We start from the raw sequence: 25,686 nt of genomic DNA on the forward strand, positions 1-25,686 counted from the left end.
ATTCCTTTCTAACATTGCTTCCCAGAAATATATAGTTTTGGGTAGATACAAGGTGTGCACTCAACAAATTGCCAACAAATGTAATTTGTCAATTCTGTCCTAAATGGCAGCATAGCTATAACTCTGCAAGTGTCTGAGTGCTGAATGCAGAGCTCCTCATGTTGTCAAGTAGGTGTCCAAGAAGAGAGAGGTAACTTCAGCAGCTCCTCACTCCTCACCTTATATTCACCGGAGGACTGAGCAAGGAGAGGCTGTGTTACAACATCACATCATACGGTGCCCTCAAAACACAGTTTGGGAGAGTGGTGGAGCTGCTGGGCAGAAATGTCAACCTCCCCAGGAGGAAGACAATTGGAGGGTGGCTGATGCATACATATGAAGGGGGAAAGCAGGAGGTGTGCTGAGGCATCAGTGATCTCTGTCTTTCAAACTGTCTCTCAAAACACTCTGTAAGAAAGCAGACTGTGCTTAGAGACTTTCTGAAGGTTGCAGTTGTTCTCACACCACATTATCACCACTATACCACCAGGGTGGCAGCCCAAAATAGTTTTGGAAAGCTATGAATATATGTGTATGTGTCTGTTTTCGTGCATGTGTGTCTGACTGTGTCTGACAGTGTTTTCATGTCTGTGTGCGTATGTCGCTGTCGGTGTGTATTTGTGTGTAAGAGTGTTGGTCTGTGTGTTCTTTGTATGTGTTTGGCAGTCTGTATTAGTGAGCAAGTGTGTGTATCTCTGAGTAAGGGGAAGTGTGCTTGTGTGTGTGTGCATGTACAAAAGTGGGACCAGGCAGAGGGTTTGTAAGGTATATTAAGAGTTCTGATATCATCTTTGAGTATGAGTACACATGAAACAATATATAAGGGCTACATGGAGATAATTTGAGATGATTATAGAATTTATTGGGACAATTTCTTTATTTACAATGCTGTTTTCTCATCTGTAACATCAGCTAAACTATTTGTACATTTGTGTTGGCCAACAAAAATATTTTTGTTTTTTTTCCATTAACTATTGTGCTAACTTTGCAAACAAACGAAAATTCCTTTCTAACATTGCTTCCCAGAAATATATAGTTTTGGGTAGATACAAGGTGTGCACTCAACAAATTGCCAACAAATGTAATTTGTCAATTCTGTCCTAAATGGCAGCATAGCTATAACTCTGCAAGTGTCTGAGTGCTGAATGCAGAGCTCCTCATGTTGTCAAGTAGGTGTCCAAGAAGAGAGAGGTAACTTCAGCAGCTCCTCGCTCCTCACCTTATATTCACTGGAGGACTGAGCAAGGAGAGGCTGTGTTACAACATCACATCATACGGTGCCCTCAAAACACAGTTTGGGAGAGTGGTGGAGCTGCTGGGCAGAAATGTCAACCTCCCCAGGAGGAAGACAATTGGAGGGTGGCTGATGCATACATATGAAGGGGGAAAGCAGGAGGTGTGCTGAGGCATCAGTGATCTCTGTCTTTCAAACTGTCTCTCAAAACACTCTGTAAGAAAGCAGACTGTGCTTAGAGACTTTCTGAAGGTTGCAGTTGTTCTCACACCACATTATCACCACTATACCACCAGGGTGGCAGCCCAAAATAGTTTTGGAAAGCTATGAATATATGTGTATGTGTCTGTTTTCGTGCATGTGTGTCTGACTGTGTCTGACAGTGTTTTCATGTCTGTGTGCGTATGTCGCTGTCGGTGTGTATTTGTGTGTAAGAGTGTTGGTCTGTGTGTTCTTTGTATGTGTTTGGCAGTCTGTATTAGTGAGCAAGTGTGTGTATCTCTGAGTAAGGGGAAGTGTGCTTGTGTGTGTGTGCATGTACAAAAGTGGGACCAGGCAGAGGGTTTGTAAGGTATATTAAGAGTTCTGATATCATCTTTGAGTATGAGTACACATGAAACAATATATAAGGGCTACATGGAGATAATTTGAGATGATTATAGAATTTATTGGGACAATTTCTTTATTTACAATGCTGTTTTCTCATCTGTAACATCAGCTAAACTATTTGTACATTTGTGTTGGCCAACAAAAATATTTTGGTTTTTTTTCCATTAACTATTGTGCTAACTTTGCAAACAAACGAAAATTCCTTTCTAACATTGCTTCCCAGAAATATATAGTTTTGGGTAGATACAAGGTGTGCACTCAACAAATTGCCAACAAATGTAATTTGTCAATTCTGTCCTAAATGGCAGCATAGCTATAACTCTGCAAGTGTCTGAGTGCTGAATGCAGAGCTCCTCATGTTGTCAAGTAGGTGTCCAAGAAGAGAGAGGTAACTTCAGCAGCTCCTCACTCCTCACCTTATATTCACTGGAGGACTGAGCAAGGAGAGGCTGTGTTACAACATCACATCATACGGTGCCCTCAAAACACAGTTTGGGAGAGTGGTGGAGCTGCTGGGCAGAAATGTCAACCTCCCCAGGAGGAAGACAATTGGAGGGTGGCTGATGCATACATATGAAGGGGGAAAGCAGGAGGTGTGCTGAGGCATCAGTGATCTCTGTCTTTCAAACTGTCTCTCAAAACACTCTGTAAGAAAGCAGACTGTGCTTAGAGACTTTCTGAAGGTTGCAGTTGTTCTCACACCACATTATCACCACTATACCACCAGGGTGGCAGCCCAAAATAGTTTTGGAAAGCTATGAATATATGTGTATGTGTCTGTTTTCGTGCATGTGTGTCTGACTGTGTCTGACAGTGTTTTCATGTCTGTGTGCGTATGTCGCTGTCGGTGTGTATTTGTGTGTAAGAGTGTTGGTCTGTGTGTTATTTGTATGTGTTTGGCAGTCTGTATTAGTGAGCAAGTGTGTGTATCTCTGAGTAAGGGGAAGTGTGCTTGTGTGTGTGTGCATGTACAAAAGTGGGACCAGGCAGAGGGTTTGTAAGGTATATTAAGAGTTCTGATATCATCTTTGAGTATGAGTACACATGAAACAATATATAAGGGCTACATGGAGATAATTTGAGATGATTATAGAATTTATTGGGACAATTTCTTTATTTACAATGCTGTTTTCTCATCTGTAACATCAGCTAAACTATTTGTACATTTGTGTTGGCCAACAAAAATATTTTTGTTTTTTTTCCATTAACTATTGTGCTAACTTTGCAAACAAACGAAAATTCCTTTCTAACATTGCTTCCCAGAAATATATAGTTTTGGGTAGATACAAGGTGTGCACTCAACAAATTGCCAACAAATGTAATTTGTCAATTCTGTCCTAAATGGCAGCATAGCTATAACTCTGCAAGTGTCTGAGTGCTGAATGCAGAGCTCCTCATGTTGTCAAGTAGGTGTCCAAGAAGAGAGAGGTAACTTCAGCAGCTCCTCACTCCTCACCTTATATTCACTGGAGGACTGAGCAAGGAGAGGCTGTGTTACAACATCACATCATACGGTGCCCTCAAAACACAGTTTGGGAGAGTGGTGGAGCTGCTGGGCAGAAATGTCAACCTCCCCAGGAGGAAGACAATTGGAGGGTGGCTGATGCATACATATGAAGGGGGAAAGCAGGAGGTGTGATGAGGCATCAGTGATCTCTGTCTTTCAAACTGTCTCTCAAAACACTCTGTAAGAAAGCAGACTGTGCTTAGAGACTTTCTGAAGGTTGCAGTTGTTCTCACACCACATTATCACCACTATACCACCAGGGTGGCAGCCCAAAATAGTTTTGGAAAGCTATGAATATATGTGTATGTGTCTGTTTTCGTGCATGTGTGTCTGACTGTGTCTGACAGTGTTTTCATGTCTGTGTGCGTATGTCGCTGTCGGTGTGTATTTGTGTGTAAGAGTGTTGGTCTGTGTGTTATTTGTATGTGTTTGGCAGTCTGTATTAGTGAGCAAGTGTGTGTATCTCTGAGTAAGGGGAAGTGTGCTTGTGTGTGTGTGCATGTACAAAAGTGGGACCAGGCAGAGGGTTTGTAAGGTATATTAAGAGTTCTGATATCATCTTTGAGTATGAGTACACATGAAACAATATATAAGGGCTACATGGAGATAATTTGAGATGATTATAGAATTTATTGGGACAATTTCTTTATTTACAATGCTGTTTTCTCATCTGTAACATCAGCTAAACTATTTGTACATTTGTGTTGGCCAACAAAAATATTTTTGTTTTTTTTCCATTAACTATTGTGCTAACTTTGCAAACAAACGAAAATTCCTTTCTAACATTGCTTCCCAGAAATATATAGTTTTGGGTGTTTATTTTTATTTTTTAATTGCATGGTAAGAAAGGGTTAAACCAACGAAGACAAGGATATGTGTAAAGAATTGTGATTGTTACATGGAATATAATTAGAAAATGATGAATGTAACGCTACAGTACAGAGAACATTAGTCATGATGACCTTTTCTTCTAATGTAATTCATTATGTTACCGAAAATAAATATACAAGGTAACATTTACATACACACAGATGATACAACAGGGATAAATTGAAAAGGAATTATTCCCATGCCCTGATTTTCTTATTCCAAATAGAGAGGTTCAAATGATAGATGACATTTTTTGTCTAAGCTATTAAGTCTATTTCACCTTCATAAACCAATATTTAAAAGGTACATTATTAGCCAGATTTCAAGGCTAGATGTCACAGCGCAGTTCTATGTAATGTTTTAGCATTAAGTTTTACCACAGCACATATTTCAATAGTGTTTTATTTATGTATTTATTTATTTATATTTCTAGAAACAATTCAGATATTTTTAAACAGCATGTAGAAATAAGGCTGTTGCATGTAATATATTTAGAATTATTAAAAAAAAAAAAAAAAAAAATAGAATTAACCTGCCATGGTAGATTCATGTTTTGGTAATATTTCCTTATGTAATTAATTATTTATCATTGTTCCAAATTGCGTATTGCATCCATACAAAGCCAATGAGATGTCTATCAATCCAAATTCATGCGTATAATATTAACTGTTACACCAATGCCACTTTTCAATCTCTTACCCACCTCCTTGGCATTACTTCCAAAAGCAATGTGCTCTATTACTATTACGCCAACATGTTAACCTCCTTGGCAGTACTTCCAAAAGCAATGTGCTCTATTGCTATTACGACTATTACGCCAACATGCTAACTTCATTGCCAGCACATCAGTGTTACTAAATTCTATTGGCAAAGTGTGAGATTTAGTTTGTTCATGTCTGGGCATTGTTACAGAAATTTTAAATGAGAGCAGGAGAACCATCTGGTGGAAGGTTCTTTTGCGCTTCACAATTCAGACACCTGTCTACGTATATACTATGTCATCGCCATATCATCGTATGCTAAAAAATGATTGGCAGATGAGGGGAGTTGTCACTATTTTCTGAACTTTTTTCCTCAGCTATACCATGTTTAGCAGCTCTGCTAGCATATTTTGGAGATGAAATGTGAAATTTCTTGTGAAACAGACACAGGTGTTTTTTCATTGTTTAGTACACTTTTTAATAGTTATATTTTGTTTTGTATTTGTATAGGTATAACAATATATGTCCCATTACCACTGCCCTTTATGAGCACTAACTAACTAACTCTTTTTTCACTAAAGTACAAATGGCCGAAACGTAAAAGGTGCTAATTGGACTGCACAATCCGATTTTGATTTTGGAATTTGGGCTCCAAAAGAATTTGGTTAACATTCAGCTGGATCAAGTGCTGCAATATGTATAAAGCCTGAACCCAATTGCTTCAAATCCAGTCATTGGATTTAGGAAAAATCTAAATATTTTGTCCAAGAGCAGTTAGTGCTGCCCATGGGCAAATAGTTAAATAACCCCTGTTGCTGTAAGAGTTAACTATGTGGTGACTGACTAGTGCTTGCTTGCAGGCTACCACATTAAAAACAGTTTAAAAAGTATATGACAAGTCTATTGGCATCAATAAGATCCCCATATTACTATAAGGGAGGTTTTGAACCTCCCTATGCCCCACCTGCAGTGGAGTCATATATACTAAATATTAAGAAAGGTAGATACAAGGTGTGATAAACCACAACTATTTTAAAAAAGGGGGGGCAGCTACATACATATAACAAGCGTCTGAAACTGAGTGGAAGCTCAAAAGTCAAAATAGTATGTGCGCTCAGAGTAAATACAATATGAAATGCGTAATAAATTTATTGAGTAATAACTCATATAAAATCACTTTATAAAAATAAATCCATATGAATAAATCAATCAAAACATACAATAATAGGATAATAAAAATAAGCAATAAAAATAAAACCTGAACCCACTGTTTACAACAATGCACAAATGAACTCTATATTATAGATACATTTTATTCATAGTGTAAAGAGTATACACCGGCTGCCTAATAGATGATACAACAATAAAAAAGCAAAATAGTTACAATATATACGAAAATGTGCACCAGAATAAAGTATTGGAATAACTAAACAAGTGTGAACAAGTATAGTCAAACACTCAAATATGTAATATGAAAAATAATAAATTGATTAAATACCTGCCTCGGTGTGGGCCCCCCACCGAGGTATATATCATGAGAATCCGTACTGGAAAAAAAACAAAGTTAAATGAAGATTGAGTGATGAAAGTTGTAAAAAATTGCAGAGAGTTCGAGGTAGCAGACCTCCGTTAGATGGCAATAAAGGATGCCGCGGTCGGGATCTTCGAAAAAGACCGCGGTGTAGATATAACGGACCACCCACAGGTACAGCTGATGCGATGCAAACGAGCTGGAGACTGATACCGCGGTCGGAGCCTTCACAAAAGACCGCGGTATAGAGGAAAGAAAGCAGCGGTCAGCAAGGACCGAAAAACCCTCCTTCCAGAGGTCCTGAGCAGGATACACTAAAGGACTCTTAATGCAGATGACTGTACTCACTGGAAAAAATAATACACTAAAGGACTCTTAATGCAGGATACACTAAAGGACTCTTAATGCAGATGAGCACAGCCATCTGCATTAAGAGTCCTTTAGTGTATCCTGCTCAGGACCTCTGGAAGGAGGGTTTTTCGGTCCTTGCTGACCGCTGCTTTCTTTCCTCTATACCGCGGTCTTTTGTGAAGGCTCCGACCGCGGTATCAGTCTCCAGCTCGTTTGCATCGCATCAGCTGTACCTGTGGGTGGTCCGTTATATCTACACCGCGGTCTTTTTCGAAGATCCCGACCGCGGCATCTTTTATTGCCATCTAACGGAGGTCTGCTACCTCGAACTCTCTGCAATTTTTTACATTTTTCATCACTCAATCTTCATTTAACTTTGGTTTTTTTTCCAGTACGGATTCTCATGATATATACCTCGGTGGGGGGCCCACACCGAGGCAGGTATTTGATCAATTTATTATTTTTCATATTACATATTTGAGTGTTTGACTATACTTGTTCACACTTGTTTAGTTATTCCAATACTTTATTCTGGTGCACATTTTCGTATATATTGTAACTATTTTGCTTTTTATTGTTGTATCATCTATTAGGCAGCCGGTTGATACTCTTTACACTATGCATAAAATGTATCTATAATATAGAGTTCATTTGTGCATTGTTGTAAACAGTGGGTTCAGGTTTTATTTTTATTGCTTATTTTTATTATCCTATTATTGTATGTTTTGATTGATTTATTCATATGGATTTATTTTTATAAAGTGATTTTATATGAGTTATTACTAAATATTAAGAACTAGCAATTGGGCAGCCATTTATGCCCAATTTCTAAAAAGGCCAAGTTCCATGGGAATCAAGTGGCGTACTTTGCATAAAAATATGAGGAGTGAACAGATAACTGTCTGCCCCTCTGCCCCCACAAATAGCCAGTGGGTGTAGGGTATTCATTTTTGTTTTTCAAGGGGGAGACATCATCATGACTTGCTGTGTCTATAATCCTTGCCTCACATGCTCATCTCATCCTCAATGCTTCTCTATAAGAATCATGGAGGATGAGATGAACATGTGAGGCAAGGACCTGCCTCAGACTGGACCTGTGCGCAGCAAGAAAAATTCGGCTTTGTTGAACCATTTTTTCTGCAAAGAGAGCATTTTTTGGTATAAAGGAAATTCAAAAGAATGTCAGATCGGTTCAACAGAACTTCTGAAGATTCTGATTCAGCAACCAAATCAGAAAAACAAATAAGGAGGGGAAATTAGCTTATCAGTGCGGTTCAAAATATATACAGGATATATATATATATATATATATATATATATATATATATATATATATATATATATATATATATCTCATTATATGAGTTAATTTGATTTTTGCTCATTATTTGCATTTTGGCACAGATGTTAGCCAGGATATTTTTTTTTTCTGATTGATTTCTTTACCTTGGTTTTTGTTTTGGAGTAATAGGTGAAAGTCAGGCAGATGAATAGTTATTATATGATTGCCACCTTTAACCCTTTAAGGACCAAACTTCTGGAATAAAAGGGAATCATGACATGGCACACATGTCATGTGTCCTTAAGGGGTTAAGGAAATTACTATTTATTAACAATAGTAATATGACATTATTTATCAAGGAAATACAGAGTTAGCTTAATCTAACCTTTAAGAAAATCCAGTGGTATTGGTACGATTACCCAAATGAAAATTATACATATCAGAAGGTCAAAAGGTTGAGTGGAATAAATGTGCAGATATAGTTGGAACACTAACCTCTGGGCGATATTCTTTTTCTTTAATTCTCCTTGATTATCTGTAATCATAGAATCTATGATATAAATGTTGGCTTTCAATCAATCATTATAAATAAATCTAATTTCAGAAATGTCACGACATGTTATTAGAATCAGGCTGCTGGTCTCCAACAAGGGGTTAATAATTCTCTGTAAACCATTAGAGTTTTTCACATGGTAAGGTGGAGGTTGTGTATTTCATTTCTTAGAATGCCAATTACATTATGGTTGCTAAGCACTGTGCAAGGTTATATTGTTCCCTATGAGTATTTGACGTCTCCTTTTTACTGTATTTTCTCTTAGGTTAGAATCAAACTGTTTCTCTTATCTGATGCACTGCCATATCGCCGTATTATAAGACTCATTCCCAGGAATGCTTAGGAACTAAATACAATAGGCATACATAAACATGCATCACTTCCATCACATCCATCTTGGAGTTGGCAACATGGTCCTATAAGTGAGTAATGGTTTTCACATGGAAAGGTATGCAAGTATCTTCATTATGGCCAACCTAGGCACACAACCTCCTAGCATACAATAAAAACAATAGTCAATCTATGTCACTTTCATTAGGTCACCTCAATAACCACCATTTAACTATTTGCAGCTTACAATGGCCAGGTGTTTATGGAAAGCATGGCTCGGATTCTCGACTGATTAGCTACTAATCATAGATTTATATGAAGGAACTGCTATTCAGTAAGCAGGGTAAAGTCTTACTCTGCAAAGAGGATTCAGCTTTAGATCCCTTTTACAGCTTTGAAAAAAAAATCTTACTCTGTCTGTTCAAAAAAAGATAGACAGACAGACACACAGAGTAGATAGAAAGGCAGAAAGACAGACAGAGGGATACACAGATTGGATAGACAGACAAACAGGCAGACAGACAGACAGATAATCATTTTATTAAAAAAATAAACATATCAAGCTTTTAGCAATTGATTTGAGCAATGTATTACACTTCAACAGTCCATTATTGCACTGATATATGTCCTATCTCCTGAACCAAATATTTCTGAGTTGACAATAAGTTATTAATACTTCTTTAACAGAGCTATGCTTTCAACTCTAAAGTATTTGTTATGTTGAGAATGTGCTGAGCTGTGGGAATGTTAATAACAGACACAGAATTATGGATAGTGACTTTGTACGTATAATGTAGTTCTCAGAGTTTAGTTTATAAAGAAAAAAAAGATATTGGTTCTTTTTTCAGAATGTTCGGCGAGAGAAAGAAATGGACGTTGCAAAAACTTCTTTCCTTCTGGGTCACCAATCAGTTATCATCTGGTCTCACCTCCAAGGAAGTTCAGAGGTCTTCTGCAATAAAACATAGAACATTATGGAATATCAAACTATTATTTGGATGTGGAGTACTGGTTTTAAGTTTGCATCACTGATCACGAATGTTCATATGAATTTCCATGTATCTCTGAAGCACAATAAGAAGAATCTACCTTCAGATAATCAGCACTTTTTAGCGACACTGGCATGTTAATCAGCCTAACAACAGTGTTGACAACACTAGACATCAGTATACACAATGGACTGATGGCCTGGTACATAAATAGCAATGTGACTCTAAATCAGAGCGTACCTACATCTCAGCCTGTGAATGCATCGGGTCAAAACTACACATCCCACTGGTCATTCGCAGACAAAAATTGGTCAGCTCTTCTGACATTGATTATTATAATCCTGACAATCGGAGGAAATATCCTAGTCATTATGGCGGTATCTCTGGAGAAGAAACTTCAAAATGCCACTAATTTCTTCCTGATGTCTTTAGCTGTGGCTGATATGCTGGTGGGAATTTTAGTCATGCCAGTTTCCCTTGTTACCATACTGTACGGTAAGTAAAATCTGGAACATGGATGTTCCTTTATATTTGCAGCTCTATTTTAAAGTAGGTTTTAAACTCATTCTAAGGAAGGGTTGACTTTGGTCTGATACTTTTTTCTTCCAATCACAATGCAGTACGTTTTGGATAACATTTTACAGAATGTCTCTTTGCTAATTGTTGTATGGAAATAGAATTAAAGGAACACTACAAGAACCATAAACACTACAACATGCTGCTGTGGGTATGGTATGAGGAATGCCCTGGTGCCTCACATTGTAAGGAGTCAAACCATTTTAGAAAGGTTTGACTTCTTACCTGGGGTCCTCCACTCCCTGTCTTTGGTATCGTCTATGAAGAGCCAGAAGCATGAGTGTCTGTTAGCTCTCATGAGGGCAGGGCTATCTCATTGGCTGAGAAAGTCAGCTGATCACTCTCAGCCAATGAGCTAAGCCCTGTACCTTCACACTTAGCTTAGATAGAAAGCTTTTGGTTCTCCAGAGGAAGTAGTGTAGGCAAGGAGTTGTGCCAAGTGGACTCCATGTAAGAACTCAAAACATTGTAAAAATGTTTTTACTCCTTACAGTGGGAGATAGGGGAGGGGTTACCAGGGCATACCTGACACATCAACCATTACAGCTTGCTGTAGTGGTTCTGATCCTTGGTGGGTTCATTTAAAGATTTGACTAGATATTCAGCTAGTCTTGTGGCTGAAAATATAATTCACAAATATATGAGATACTAAAGTCAGCCTTCTATTTAAATTTTAACTTGTTTTTTAGTCGGAATAAAACACATTGTCCAAGTCCTCCAACTTTCATTCTGTGCGTTTGTAACTATCAGTTAATTTAAAGTTTGTTTTCTTAGACTTGTTTATTTTCTCTTGTTCTCTACTTAAAAAAAAAAATGTTTTCTGTTATGTACTGAAATTGGAAAGTTCAATTGTTTAAAGTGTTTTGCTGCATGAGAAAGGCACAGCCAATCAGGAGGATGCACAGCAGGAGAAATGTTTAGTACCTTTTCTGTTTAATGTGAATTATCCGAATTGAAAGGTGAGAGCTTTGCATTTTTGATGGATGAAGTTCAGAGCTCACTGTGTTCATTTATTGTAGCAACCATGCAGTGATTCTACGAAATGGAGTGTCCCCACAGAACCACTGTGCATGTTGTTGTTCTGTATAAAAGACAGGATCATAATGAAATTGATTGATCTGTTTCCAATTGAAGAGACCCAAAGCCCTTGCCATAGTAAATAATGCAAAGAGAGACATTTTTAAGCTGGACATAAACCCTTTGTGAATATAATGTGTATGTTATATCTGATTTTCGCAAAATACCTCTACCATCTCCAATCACATAGAACACTGCGGACCACGTAAAATATACACATTGTGGACCAAAGTGAAATATAAAGGGCAATTGACAGGAATATTCCAATAAATTCCTTGGTGATTGCTCCGTTAGAACATTGCCATAGAAATACCCTATGTGCATAACCTTCATGATTCATAATATTTTTCCCAAAGATTCACCCAAAGCATTCTTTTAAACCAAATTTGATCCAAGACAAAAATATTAGAGATGCGGTTTTATCAACAAAAACAAATGCTCTATTGAACGATAATAATATAATAAATTGAAAGGGTATACGTTTGCTAAAAAATATATATTTTTAACAGTTACAAAGTGGTAGGTGTGGATCCGTGGGGGGAGGCAAAAGGGCAACCGCCGCCATACATTTTATTTTACAAAGGACACCCTGTCTGTACCTCTACAGGCATGTTTTAGGGATCAAGAGCTCTAGGAGATTAACATGTTAATCAGAAAGAAGAAACAAGCTACCTGAACCTTTTAAGGTGATAAGGTGGGCTTTGAGGTTTACAATATCTGTAGCATTAATGGCAGTCATCACTACTATATAGCAAGAACAAAACAATGGAAAAACATTTAATGTATTGATTTCTGAATATCATAGAAACAATAAATATTCGATGACTGCTTTAGAATATGATTTATAAGTTGTTCTATTAGTGTTCACTAATTTTATATTTTGCTATGTTTAGTTACACCAACAGAAAAATCATTAATATTACTGTCATGAAACTGCATGAAGTGCTTTGCAAGTGACAGATCGGGTAAACCAATGTGGAAATGCTTATGTGATAATCCCTCCTGTCATCCATTTATTTATAAACATAGATAATTTATTAATGGAGAACAGTGTTTGGTGGAAATAACATTGTTCATTGTTAAGGCACATTAATTATGTATTTAGTTTTCTTGCTTCCTAAAAGGATTTGCTTCGTACGCTAAATGGCATGTCAAACTATTAACAAATGTTACATCCTTGTCTTATGGTTTTCCCTTTATAGAGAGGGGTAGTCAGGGCAAAATAAGAGTAAACTCCATGGTGATTATTATTCCATCCAGTAATGAGATACTACTGCCCAAGGGTTCTCTTTGAGTCTATGCCCCATAAATCAGTAAGACCTGATTCCAAAGAATTGTCCATACAAAAGCTATCTCCGGCATGTGTCACATTAATGTTTGTATGGATATTTCAAATGACTCTCCAGATTTACAATTAGTAGCAAAATCATCATCATGGAATCTTAAAAGTTGAGTATTTACGTTTTGCGCGACAAATGGTATTTAGAGCCCAACAGTTTTTTTGTGCGAGGCAATAATTTTGGGATGTGATTGCTGTTTCTTCCTTACACTTCCCAAGGATTTGTCATGCAAGTGACACAGACAGATTTTCACGGACAGTAGCAAAAGTTGAGAAAAGCCCAAAACAAACTCTTACACCGCAGAGCTCTAAGAAAAGTCAAGGATCATTTGCCATGTTCGTTCCCAGTACCCTACATTATGCAGACGTACGCGTGACTGCTTCATTTTCCAGAGATTCCACTTTGCCCAGCAAGTATGCTATTTATTAGCCCAGTGTATCCTGGCAAACATGTATCACAATGCAGAGCGAGAGTGTTATCTTGCTGTGGTAAGTAAAACCCACACAAAAAAACTCTGGGTATTTTTCAATGAAAGTCACAGACTTTGTGCAAAAAATTTAAATTTTTAGAGAACAAACCCTAATTTACACATAAAATCAGTGAGAGCTTTACTAAAAACCTCTAAATGTAGATAATTGAATAGTTGAAATCATGCATCATTTCTCTTGTTATACTCATGCCTGCATAAGAGTATTGCACTTGCTGATTAAACCCTGGGAGCACCAGAACCTTAAGAAAGTCAACAAGAAGAAGATGACAACGACCACTAGGGAACATTTCAGATAAGTACCTACTATCAGGGCCTGATTTACATGTAAGGCACACAAGTTCAAGCTTGCGTTGTGAGTTGAAGCTTTTCTGCAGATGCTTGGACATTGAAAATAATAATCAGAAAGCTCCAAACAAAATAATTATACTAACATTGTTTCCAAAGAAAGTCTGGAACTTGATACCGAATGCTGACAGGTAGGGCAGATGTTTCTACTTGCTAAATCCCCTGATGGACTCAGTTTGTGAACTTATTGGGCCTTCAGCGTTGCAGCTGAGCTGCTATTGTTGTTAGGCCCTTTTCATCTCCCAACACCTGTACTTTGTTGATCGGGGGAAAAATAGAAACTTTTTATAAACTGACAATTAATTTTATGATCCTTCACATGGATTGAGTTGTGTGGTCATCAGCCACCAATAACTGTCTATGAAAATTGCGTATTTTTATACACTTGTTAGCAATGGGTCTGACTGAATACACTGATTAGAAGGGTCATCCAATTTCCTCTAGTAATGTATCCAAAATGCTAAGAACATGATATATTTCTATATATAGCTGACACCCTAGACAGTTGTAGCATGTCTTGGGGAAGTTACAATGCAAAAAAAACCAAAAAAACAACAAGTCAGTTGTAGTTTACAATATTAAAATGTTTGCAGATGGCTCTGCTCAGTTCATGATTCATTTGCAGCAGTCGAGCAGATCGATAAGGTTTAAAATTAGAGTTGAAAAAGGTCATTCAGAATACAGAATCGTTTTATGGGAATGCCAGTATTCATTTCATGCAGCAGATTCTTCTGATTATTGCTTAAAGGGACCTGGTGATCACCAAAACTACTACATATTAATATATTCAATTTGGTTTATGCATGCTGCCCTTTTCTCTTTCAACATAAAAACAGTGCTATTTCGGACCAATGTTTGTCCAAAAACATGCCTGAATGATGATGACAAATATGGCTAATTCTTCTCATAGAGAAGCATTGAATTGAATGATTTTCACAGGGAAGCACTGGCTTGACAGCTCACTGAAATTGCCAAGCATGCACAAAAAGCATCTTCAATACTTTTCTACCAGATAATCATCATGATTGATGGTCTCACCATCTTTCTTAAAATGAATATATTTATTTAAGAATATTATTTTAATCTGTTTAATTATAGATGGTAGTCATTACTCAGTAGTGATGACTGAATTTCCCAACCCAAAAAAAGAAAAAAATGAACAATCAATTAATGTAAGATTGTTCCTAAAATGTGAAGCAGAAACTTGGTTAATAAAACTGAATTCACAAATGATACAACTTTTTTATTCTTTTAATTTCTACTAGGACCAGTTTAGGAAAACCGTTTTGGATGTTCCTAAATAAATATAATAACGCTGAGTTGCGGATATTTGCGCATAACACTTTGGCTTTATTATGGTTACTTGCAAAACAGAATATTCAAGGATATAATCTTTCAATGTAGGGTAATAACTGCTTGATCCAAGGATAAATCTGACTGCCATTCTGGGGTCAAGAAGGATTTTTTTTCCTAGCTTGTTGCAAAATTGTGCTTCAAACTGGGGTTTCTTGCCTTCTTTTGGATCAACAGCAAAAAACAAATGTGAGGAAGGCTGAACTTGATGGACGCAAGTCTCTTTTCAGCTATGTAACTATGTAACTATGTAACTATGGTTCCTTTTATGGTAAGATATTTTACCACATTCTTCTAACGTGCAACAGATTGGGAAGTGTTGTTAATAGTGAAAATATCACAATATTATCATCAGTAAATAGTAATCTCTGCTGATTTCATCCTTTAAACCCTTTTTTATTGAACATTCATTTTTTTTCTGAACGCAATTGCTAAGGAAATGGGCAGCCTTGTCATGTACCATCAAGTATATTAAAACTCAGAAGGACAAGAGAGGGAGTCACACTGTCTGATGGATTTGTTTAAACCACCATCAATGCTCTTCGCAATAAGGAAAGTAAATCAAACCTTTTTAAAACGTGTTCCATGTATCCCCCAAAGAAGAAGATCAAAAGCCTTCTCGGCATCTAGAGATGTCAGCGGGCATTTCATTTTCAACTTTCTAGATTGATCTAGTACATTACTTTTTTCTAGTAGCATCAGACAAGTGATGCCTCTGAACAAAGCCTCCTTAGTCTTAATGAATTAAATATAGTAACATAACATTCAACGGGTTCATTAATAGCTTCATATATATCTTCTAATAAATATTTATGAGGGTATTGGGATCAGGTTTAAACAAATGGTGAGAGGTTTTCTTTGTTTTAAAACTGCAACTATTTTCACATCTTATATTTCTCTTCTTCTTCTACCTAAACTCATACATTCATGATATAATCTTTTTGTAGGGTGGTGATAAGAGCTGACTAAGGGCTTTAGCAGGGTGTAGGACAGGGGTGCCCAAAAGGTAGATCCTCAGATGTTTTAAAACTACAGTTGTCATGATGGTTTGTCATTCCAAAAGCATTCCAAAGGCATGCAAAGCATCAAGGGAGGTGTAGATCTACAATTTCTGGGGATCTACCATGTGGGCGTCCCTGGTGTAGGGACTTATTCTGGATCAGGGGATTTGCTACTAGGTGGAGATATTTAATTATTATTGTTCATTTTCAGCTTCTGTCTGAAAGTTACTTAATACATTTTGAGTCAAATTTTTTTATTGGATTTTGTTTTTTGTCTAATTTTGAATTAGAAACATAGAAACATAGAAACATAGAATGTGACGGCAGATAAGAACCATTCGGGCCAATCTAGTCTGCCCAGTTTTCTAAATACTTTCATTAGTCTCTGGCCTTATCTTATAGTTAGGATAGCCTTATGCCTATCCCACGCAAGCTTAAACTCCTTTACTGTGTTAACCTCTACCACTTCAGCTGGAAGGCTATTCCATGCATCCACTACCCTCTCAGTAAAGTAATACTTCCTGATATTATTTTTAAACCTTTGTCCCTCTAATTTTAGACTATGTCCTCTGGTTGTGGTAGTTTTTCTTCTTTTAAATATAGTCTCCTCCTTTACTGTGTTGATTCCCTTTATGTATTTAAATGTTTCTATCATATCCCCCTGTCTCGTCTTTCCTCCATGCTATACATGTTAAGATCCTTTAACCTTTCCTGGTAAGTTTTATCCTGCAATCCATGAACCAGTTTAGTAGCCCTTCTTTGAACTCTCTCTAAGGTATCAATATCCTTCTGAAGATATGGTCTCCAGTACTGTGTACAGTACTCCAAGTGAGGTCTCACCAGTGTTCTGTACAATGGCATGAGCACTTCCCTCTTTCTACTGCTAATACCTCTCCCTATACAACCAAGCATTCTGCTAGCATTTCCTGCTGCTCTATTACATTGTCTGCCTACCTTTAAGTCCTCAGAAATAATCACCCCTAAATCCCTTTCCTCAGATGTTGAGGTTAGGACTCTATCAAATATTCTGTACTCTGCCCTTGGGTTTTTACGTCCAAGATGCATTATCTTGCACTTATCCACATTAAATGTCAGTTGCCACAACTCTGACCATTTTTCTAGTTTACCTAAATCATTTGCCATTTGGCTTATCCCTCCTGGAACATCAACCCTGTTACATATCTTAGTATCATCCGCAAAAAGACACACCTTACCATCAAGACCACTAATATCACTAATAAAAATATTAAAGAGAATGGGTCCAAGTACAGATCCCTGAGGTACCCCACTGGTGACAAGCCCAAGCTTCGAATATACTCCATTGACTACAACCCTCTGTTGCCTGTCACTCAGCCACTGCCTTACCCATTCAACAATATTGGAATCCAAACTTAAAGATTGCAGTTTATTGATAAGCCTTCTATGTGCAACAGTGTCAAAAGCCTTACTGAAATCTAGGTAAGCAATGTCTACTGCACCACCCTGATCTATAATTTTAGTTACCCAATCAAAAAAATCAATAAGATTAGTTTGGCATGATCTCCCTGAAGTAAACCCATGTTGTCTATGATCTTGAAATCCATGTGTTTTTAGATGTTCAACAATCCTATCCTTTAACATGGTTTCCATCACTTTCCCCACTACTGAAGTAAGGCTTACTGGCCTATAGTTGCCCGACTCCTCCTTATTACCTTTCTTGTGAATGGGCACAACATTCGCTAACTTCCAATCTTCTGGGACTACTCCTGTTAACAATGATTGGTTAAATAAATCTGTTAATGGTTTTGCTATTACACCACTAAGCTCTTTTAATAGCTTTGGGTGTATTCCATCAGGTCCCATTGACTTATTTGTCTTTACTTTTGACAGTTGAAATAGAACCTCTTCCTCTGTAAACTCACATGTAATAAATGACTCATTTATCCTTTTTTTTAACAGAGGTCCCTTTCCTTCATTTTCAGCTGTAAATACCGAACAAAAATATTCATTGAGGCAGTCAGCTAGACCTTTATCCTCATCTACATACCTTCCTTCTTTTGTTTTTAATCTAACTAATCCTTGTTTTACTTTTCTTTTCTCATTTATGTATCTAAAAAAAGTTTTGTCCCCCTTTTTTACTGACTGTGCTATTTTCTCTTCTGTGTGTGATTTGGAAGCTCTTATAACTTGCTTAGCCTCTTTCTGCCTAATCTTATAGGTCATTCTGTCTTCCTCACTCTGGGTTTTTTTATAATTACTAAATGCTAACTTTTTGTTTTTTACTATTTTGGCCACATCTGCGGAGTACCACAGTGGTTTCTTGAATTTTTTGCTTTTACTGACAAGCCTAATGCAATTTCTGTTGCCTTCAGTAGTGCAGCTTTTAAATAATCCCATTTATTTTGGACTCCATTTAAGTTGCTCCAGTCTGATAATGACTCCTTTACACATATTCTAATTTTAGAAAAGTCTGTTTTTCTAAAGTCTAAAACTTTTGTTTTTGTGTGGTGTGACTCAGTCACTGTTCTTATATTAAACCACACTGACTGATGATCACTGGATCCTAAACTTTCACCTACAGTAATATCTGATACCAAATCTCCATTTGTTAACACTAAATCTAGTATGGCCTCTTTACGAGTTGGCTCCTCAACGACTTGTTTTAGAGACAATCCCAGTAGGGAGTTTAGAATATGTGTGCTTCTGGCAATTAAAAAGAGATTCATAAAAATCCCTGGACATATTCCTAGTTTCCATTCAAAATATTTTTTATTTTGTTCTCTGTTCAGAAAAAAAAACCCATTAAAGCTGTTTTTGCTTCAGGTTTCATACATTTATGTGCCAATAATGCACTTGCTCTTCCCCTGGAATATAATGTATTTTTTTGAAAAAAAAAATTCTCAATTTATATTCAGAGTTTCCAGTTCTATTATTTATGGCTGACCTTGCATTTATTACTTCATTTTCATCTGATAATGTTCTTCAATGTTGTTCTGCCAAATTTGAAATTACCATCCGCAGGTTATCTACCTTCTGTCACTTAGATCTTTTTATCTCTGCTGCATATTTAAAACACTGGCCTTGTAAGACAGCCTTGTGGGTTAACCACAGTGTTTGAGAATAAATGTCAGAGCTCTAATTAATGTTTAAATCCGCCAAATAGTTTTGTGTTGTTTCTTAAGCCATTTATTGTTAATGCATGAGCTAAAATCTCCTTCTTGCTCCCAATTCTCCTCTTCCTGTAACGGTATTCAGTAGGGCATGTTCAAACTAAGGTTGCCTATATGAAAACCCTTGATTAGATCTTTTAATCATGTCACATCATAGTGGAGGCATTGCTGCCTTGATGAATGTCTAACCCAGCTTTCATTATAGAGGATGTGTGGGATCAGCTGCATTTCATCCAATGAGTGAGTTCACTCAATGGTTGCAGAGGAAGTGCCTTTAGTGGCTGCCTGGAAAACAGCCATAGAGGCATGCTTAAAGGGACACTATCGACACCAAAACAACTTTAACGTAATTAAGCAGTTTAAGTGTATAGAGTAATGCTCAATTCTCTGCCATTTAGGAGTTAAATAACTTTTGTTTATGTTTATGCAGCCCTAGCCACACCTCCCATGGCTGTGACTCACACACAGCCTGCATGAAAAAAAGGATTTCATTTTCAATCAGATGTTACCTTGTTTTTGAAGTTTTTATCCCCTGCTCTGTGAATTTAACTTTAATCACACACAGGAGGCTCCTGAAGGCTATTAATAGAGCAGTAAAAAAATAAATTCTAAATTAAGTGTTTATGAAGGCAGTGCAAATGTCAGACGCCCCGCTCCCTGGCTTACCTGCCTCGCACTCCAGTGCCACATCTCCCTCTCTCTACATGGAGGCGCCGCGCCAGAGCACGACCCTCCATTCGGCATGGCCAGCCCATTCAGCGACACCGTCTGCTCACAATCCTCCTGGGACCAGTCAGTGCCGCCTCCTAAACACGTCACCACAGATGGGGACTTCATTCTCTGTTCCCTCATTGCAGAGAGATGGAGCACTGAAACAGACTCTAAGGCACACGCATGCCAAAGCAAGGCACTTTTAAAGGGACAGCTGCTCAACACAGGGGATGTACTGGAGGTGGAGCTACAGTAAGTGAACATACCTCCTCTTTCTATTTAAACTCCACTAACCCTAGACTCTTTGCTCAGTTATACTGTGCTCCTGCTGTGTTAACTACCTTCAGTGCTTGTCCCGTTTGCTTCCTGGTATTTGACTCCTGCTTGACTCCTAACTAACTTGGGCTGCGTGTTCTGATCTTTGGCTTTCCTGACCACTCTTTGTCTGACCACTTTGTACTGCACTTCTGTTTTCTCCGGGCCTTTTCTGCATGTAGGGCTCCGTCTATGAAAAAACATCCTAACAGCAAGTTATATGCAGGGAGGTGTGGCTAAGGCTGCCTAAACAACGTGATTTAACTCCTAAATGGCAGAGAATTGAGCAGTGTGACTGCATGGGCATGATCTATACACCAAAACTGTTTCATTAAGCTAAAGTTGTTTTAGTGCCTATAGTGTCCCTTTAACCCTGCAATGCAATTTCTACAAAACAGCAATATTTTCCATTGTTGAGTTAAAACTACAGGACCACTGCACCCAGGTCATATCTTCAAGCTTTCAATGGTCCTTTAAGCACTTTATTGTGTTTTTCATCTCGCACATCTTTTATGACCAGGTTCATGACCCACCAAGGATCCACATTTCTTTCATCACCTCTTCCCCGAGGCACATTTGACGTCATATACTGCTATACAATTAATCAAAATTATTTTTCTTATTGAATGTTTTAGTTTACAAGCATTAATTAATTGTGCAGATAAATGCTAATATAGTTTATTACCTAGTATCTGTATCCAGTATCCTCTGTAATATACAGGAAGCTGACTAGAAGCAGAATATTGAAGTAGTGCACTGTTTCCTGGAGCTTGTAATGAGATCATATAAACGGCTGCATCATTACACTGACCTTGAGAGAGTAAATCCAGAAAAATCCTTTACAGAGAAAAGTATAATAAAAAAGAATATACTCGATAAATAAAAATGTTTCTTTTGAGACCAAAACCAACCTTGAAGAATATCAGTGTCAGTAAGTTTTTGAAGCTTATTCTAGTGATTTCTTTTTTTACTGTATATTAAAGACATCGTCACTATTTTCTATTACATCACTTAGTTAGATTTTCAACAGACTGACTATCTTTGATTCAATATTACTTTGTTAAATAACATTTTAAAAATGGCCTATAAATTGTTAACATTTATTTTATATGGTTCTCTGTTTTCTTTTAAATGTATATTCAATATTCAGCATTTGACACCACGATTCAATTAAAGGAAAACTCTAATGTTCAGGATACAAACCTGTATTCCTTTTTAAGAATCATTAAACATGTTACTTGAAATACACTCATGGAGATACACAGGGACACATGGCGCATGCATGGCAGTTGACACGCTCCATCAACAATATCTCATCAGGGCTGCCATCGGTTAGGGCCCTGTCACACTGCTTAAGTCCTGGGACTCGCCCACAAGGCTAACCCTTGCCGACAGTCTACAGTCTGCGTACAATGTCCTCCCCCCATTCCACCACCATCTTACAGACACTGTAGTGGTGGATGTTGTTTGTGTTTGTTAGGGATGTAATGTATGTGTATAGGGGATGTAGTATGTTTGTATACTGGATAGTGTGTGTGTAATGGATGCAGAGTGTGTGTGTGTAAGGGATGCGGTGTATGTGTAAGGGATTTAGTGTGTGCATGTATAGAAGGTGTAGTGTGTGTGTAATGGATGTAGAGTGTGTGTATGGAGGATGCAGTGTGTGTGTGTGTGTTTAAGGGATGCATTGTATGTGTAAGGGATGCAGTGTGTGTGGAGGATGCAAAGTGTGTAACCCACAGCAACGCTCTGGCAGCCAATCTCGCAAGAGAAAAAGGACGCAGCAGGTGAGGATATAGAGAACCTTTCCAGGCTCCCTCTCTAAGCAGGGAAGAATGCAGTGGTGTGTGAAGGGAGATCAACTGTATAGAAATATTATTATTATTATTATTATTATGTTATTATTTATATCGCGCCAACAAATTCTGCAGTGCTTTACAGTGGGTGGACGAACAAACATGTAGTTGTAACCAGACAAGTTGGACACACAGGATTAGAGGGGTTGAGGGCCCTGCTAAATGAGCTTACCTGCTAGAGGGAGTGGGGTAAAGTGACACAAAAGGTAAGGATAGTATTAGACTAATGACAGCTGCAAGAGAGGAATCAGTATGAGCTATTAACCGTTTAATTGATAAGCTTTTATGAAGAAGTGGGTTTTTAAATGATTTTTTGAAGGAGTGGAGACTGGGTGAGCATCTAACGGAGGAGGGAAGTGAGTTCCACAGAAACGGTGCAGCCTTCAAGAAGTCTTGAAGGCGAGTATCAGAGGTGGGAGTACGGACAGAAGATAGACGTATCTTCGGCAGAGAGTAAGGGCCTAGACGGGACATACTTGTGTATTAGGGAGGATAGATAGGTGGGTGCAGCATTATGTAGAGATTTGAAACCAAGAACCAGAACTTTAAATTGAGCCCTATATCTTAGAGGAAGCCAATGTAGGGACTGACAGAATGGTGAGGCGTGGGCGTTGCGGGCGAAAGGAAGATGAGCCTCGCTTATGCATTGATTATGGACTGTAACGGTGTAAGTTGGGAGCACAAAGACCACTGAGAAGCGGATTACAGCAGTCAAGGCGAGAGAGGACAGTGGAATCCTTAGTCGCATCTGGCATTAAGTAGGGTCAGATGCGCGCAATGTTTTTGAGATGGAAGCGGCAGGATTTGGCGATAGACTGAACATGAAGGAGAGGTTGGAGTCAAAGAGAACACCTAGGCAGCGAGCTTGCGTGGTGGAGCTGATGGTAGCACCGTTGACTTGGAGGGACACAGACACAGGAGTGGCAACACGTGAGGGAGGAAAGACCAGAATTTCAGTTTTGGTCAAGTTGAGTTTAAGGAAGTGGGCAGCCATCCAGTTAGAAATAGCAGAGAGGCAGTCAGAGACACTAGTTAAGAGGGATGGGGAGAGATCAGGAGAGGACAGATAGATTTGCGTGTCATCAAGTATGTATGCACATTTACAGTACGGAGGCAAGGCCCTTACAGTCATATTGCCTGCATCAACCTGATCACAACCGATGCTTTTCTATCAGAAGCTCTTACTCCCACTTTTAACTACGAGTGAAGCAGGAAACACTCTCAGCTACAGCAACCCTGCATTCATAATGCTATAGTGCTCTGGTCCATATTTAGATTAGAGTCCCTGCCAACTGCAATGAAATAGTGAAAAAAAGGCTTTACTTACCTTTTTACCAATGCCAAGACTCCCTCTGTGCTGCTGCCCACACTACCTCCCACAACATCATCCTGTAGTCACTGCTCTCTCAGCAATAGTCCAGTTTAATGCTCCTCAAGAATTGGCATGATGTGCATGCATGCCAAACACCCCATACGCATCCAATAAAATGCTTCTCATAGTAATGCTTTGAATTGAATGCTGCATTTAGTCCCATGACCGAGTTTTATGACGACGGCGTACATTACGCCAAAACGCACGTTGAGCGTTTCTTTACTTCATATTATTTTTCACTAGGTAGCACTTAGGTAGTTAGTATGGTTTTATTTAGTTAGTTTATCAGTTTATTTAGGTCTTGGTGCTTGGACAGTGACAGTTTCGTTGGGGTGGTTTGGTCTCAGTTTAGGGGCTGGGTCTGTTCACCCTTGAAGACTCATCCACCTAGTATCATAGTTAGTCTGTCTTCCTGTTCATAGTGTGGGCACTCTATGTCCCCCTTTTTTTGTTTTGTGAGGTATTTACCTCTGTTAGTCCGTTTCGTCTGATTTATTCTGAGTTACAGGGGATTTAAATATCTATATTGGGAAAGGTTTTCTGGAGTGATGTACTCCTCCTCCCCCTTTTTCCTTATACACTTTATCTCTTATTACCATGCTATTTTGAGGACTCTTTTTTCAAATAGACAGTGAGTTTCAAATGGTTTATAGGTGTAGATAGGGCTTTATTTTGTCCATTCTTTTCTCACCTTTTCCATTTCTCTACTCCTGTATGAGGGCCCCCACCTTTCTGACCTACTGGTTACTACGAACCTTTTTTCTGTGTGTGCAGAGCTACTATTAGGATCCGCTTGTTACAAAGGTCTCCTTTACTAATCTAGAATGTGTGCAATACTACGCTTGTCAATCTGTCCCCTTGGTCTTGGTGTTATGATGGAAACGTGAGACATTACAGCCATAAAGCATCACCCTATGGAAAATACCCTTCTTGCTTAGCCCTTCTCCAACTGAGTTTAAAGGCCTGATAAGACTAGATACTGACAAGCTAGCATTCTTTGCAACCTTCATGCAATTGCAACTAAGTATCTTGACAGGAAAATGGTTAATTAACTACAACAATCCTCAATCTTAACCAACATTAATAGTGGTGTTATGTGACCTTCTGTTGGTTGGATGCTGGTCAAAGAGGCTGATAATCAGGTCCTCAATCCTGTGCAGCCTCAACACAAAAATTGAATTACTATCATTGTGCACTCAGGAGAGCCTCAATCAGAATATAGTCTCTCATTGAAAACAGACAGTTTCAGTCAGAATGCCATCACTGGTAGAGAAATAAGAGTTTCAATCAGAGTATCAAAAAACAATAAATCCCCTTCATTTCATTTGCGGATCCACACCATTTTATAACCCCACGTCCACCCACGGTAATGACGATGTCAACGTGCGTGTGACATCACGCAGGAAACGTGCACGCACGTTCTGGGGTCAAAGGCCAATTGCGGCCAATCAGATCTGTAAGAAGCTTATTTAAACGCATTTTTACTTCTCCTCATTGCCCTGTCGTGGTTTGCCTTAGTAGGTTATCCGAGAGAGTGTTTATTTCTGCTTATTGACTTTGGCTTAGTATTGACTTCCCTGTATTCTGGTATCCTTGACTTTTGATTTTCCCTCATCGTTGTGTCTCCTTCTGTGTCCCTGACCTCAGCAAGTATACTGACTATTCTCTGGTACATTAAGTCCGGTCATTCTAAGGCCCGCTAAGATGTTACCTTTAGTCCTAGGTGTGGTAAAATTCTTCGTGCTGGATCAACTAGTATCCTGACATTACGACAGGGCCATAGATCCTGCAGAATTGTGTCAGCACATAGCAGCTTGCGTGAGAAAGCTAGAGGAGAATGATCACCATATGGATCAATTTGCCCAGGCTTTCAGTATGCTTCTTACTCGAACCGCGCATTTACAGCCTGAGGTTTCTCTGAGTATGTCACCTCTGCCTAAAGTACCTCCACCTATAGTACATAAGGCACCTACTATCTCCCTACCTCCACCCCTGCATTTTGATGGCAATACTCAAGAATTCTGGGGATTTCTGAATCAAATTGAGTACCACTTTGAGGCCTTACCGGGATCTTTTCCCTCGGATAGAGCTAAGATTGGTTACCT

General features: G+C 38.3%; 1 protein-coding gene across 2 annotated transcripts in view; it reads left to right on the forward strand.

The window, feature by feature from the left end:
* HTR2C (5-hydroxytryptamine receptor 2C) overlaps positions 1-25,686 on the forward strand; it is a 629,177-nt gene that overhangs the window by 485,507 nt on the left and 117,984 nt on the right. For both annotated transcript variants that reach the window (XM_063431915.1, XM_063431916.1), the window contains exon 4: positions 9,856-10,491. In XM_063431915.1, the coding sequence (XP_063287985.1) occupies positions 10,131-10,491 (361 nt within the window). In that variant the 5' untranslated portion in view covers positions 9,856-10,130. The remainder of the gene's footprint in view (positions 1-9,855; positions 10,492-25,686) is intronic.

This window comes from Pelobates fuscus, chromosome 9 (assembly GCF_036172605.1).
Source record: "Pelobates fuscus isolate aPelFus1 chromosome 9, aPelFus1.pri, whole genome shotgun sequence".
NCBI classification, from domain to species: domain Eukaryota; kingdom Metazoa; phylum Chordata; class Amphibia; order Anura; family Pelobatidae; genus Pelobates; species Pelobates fuscus.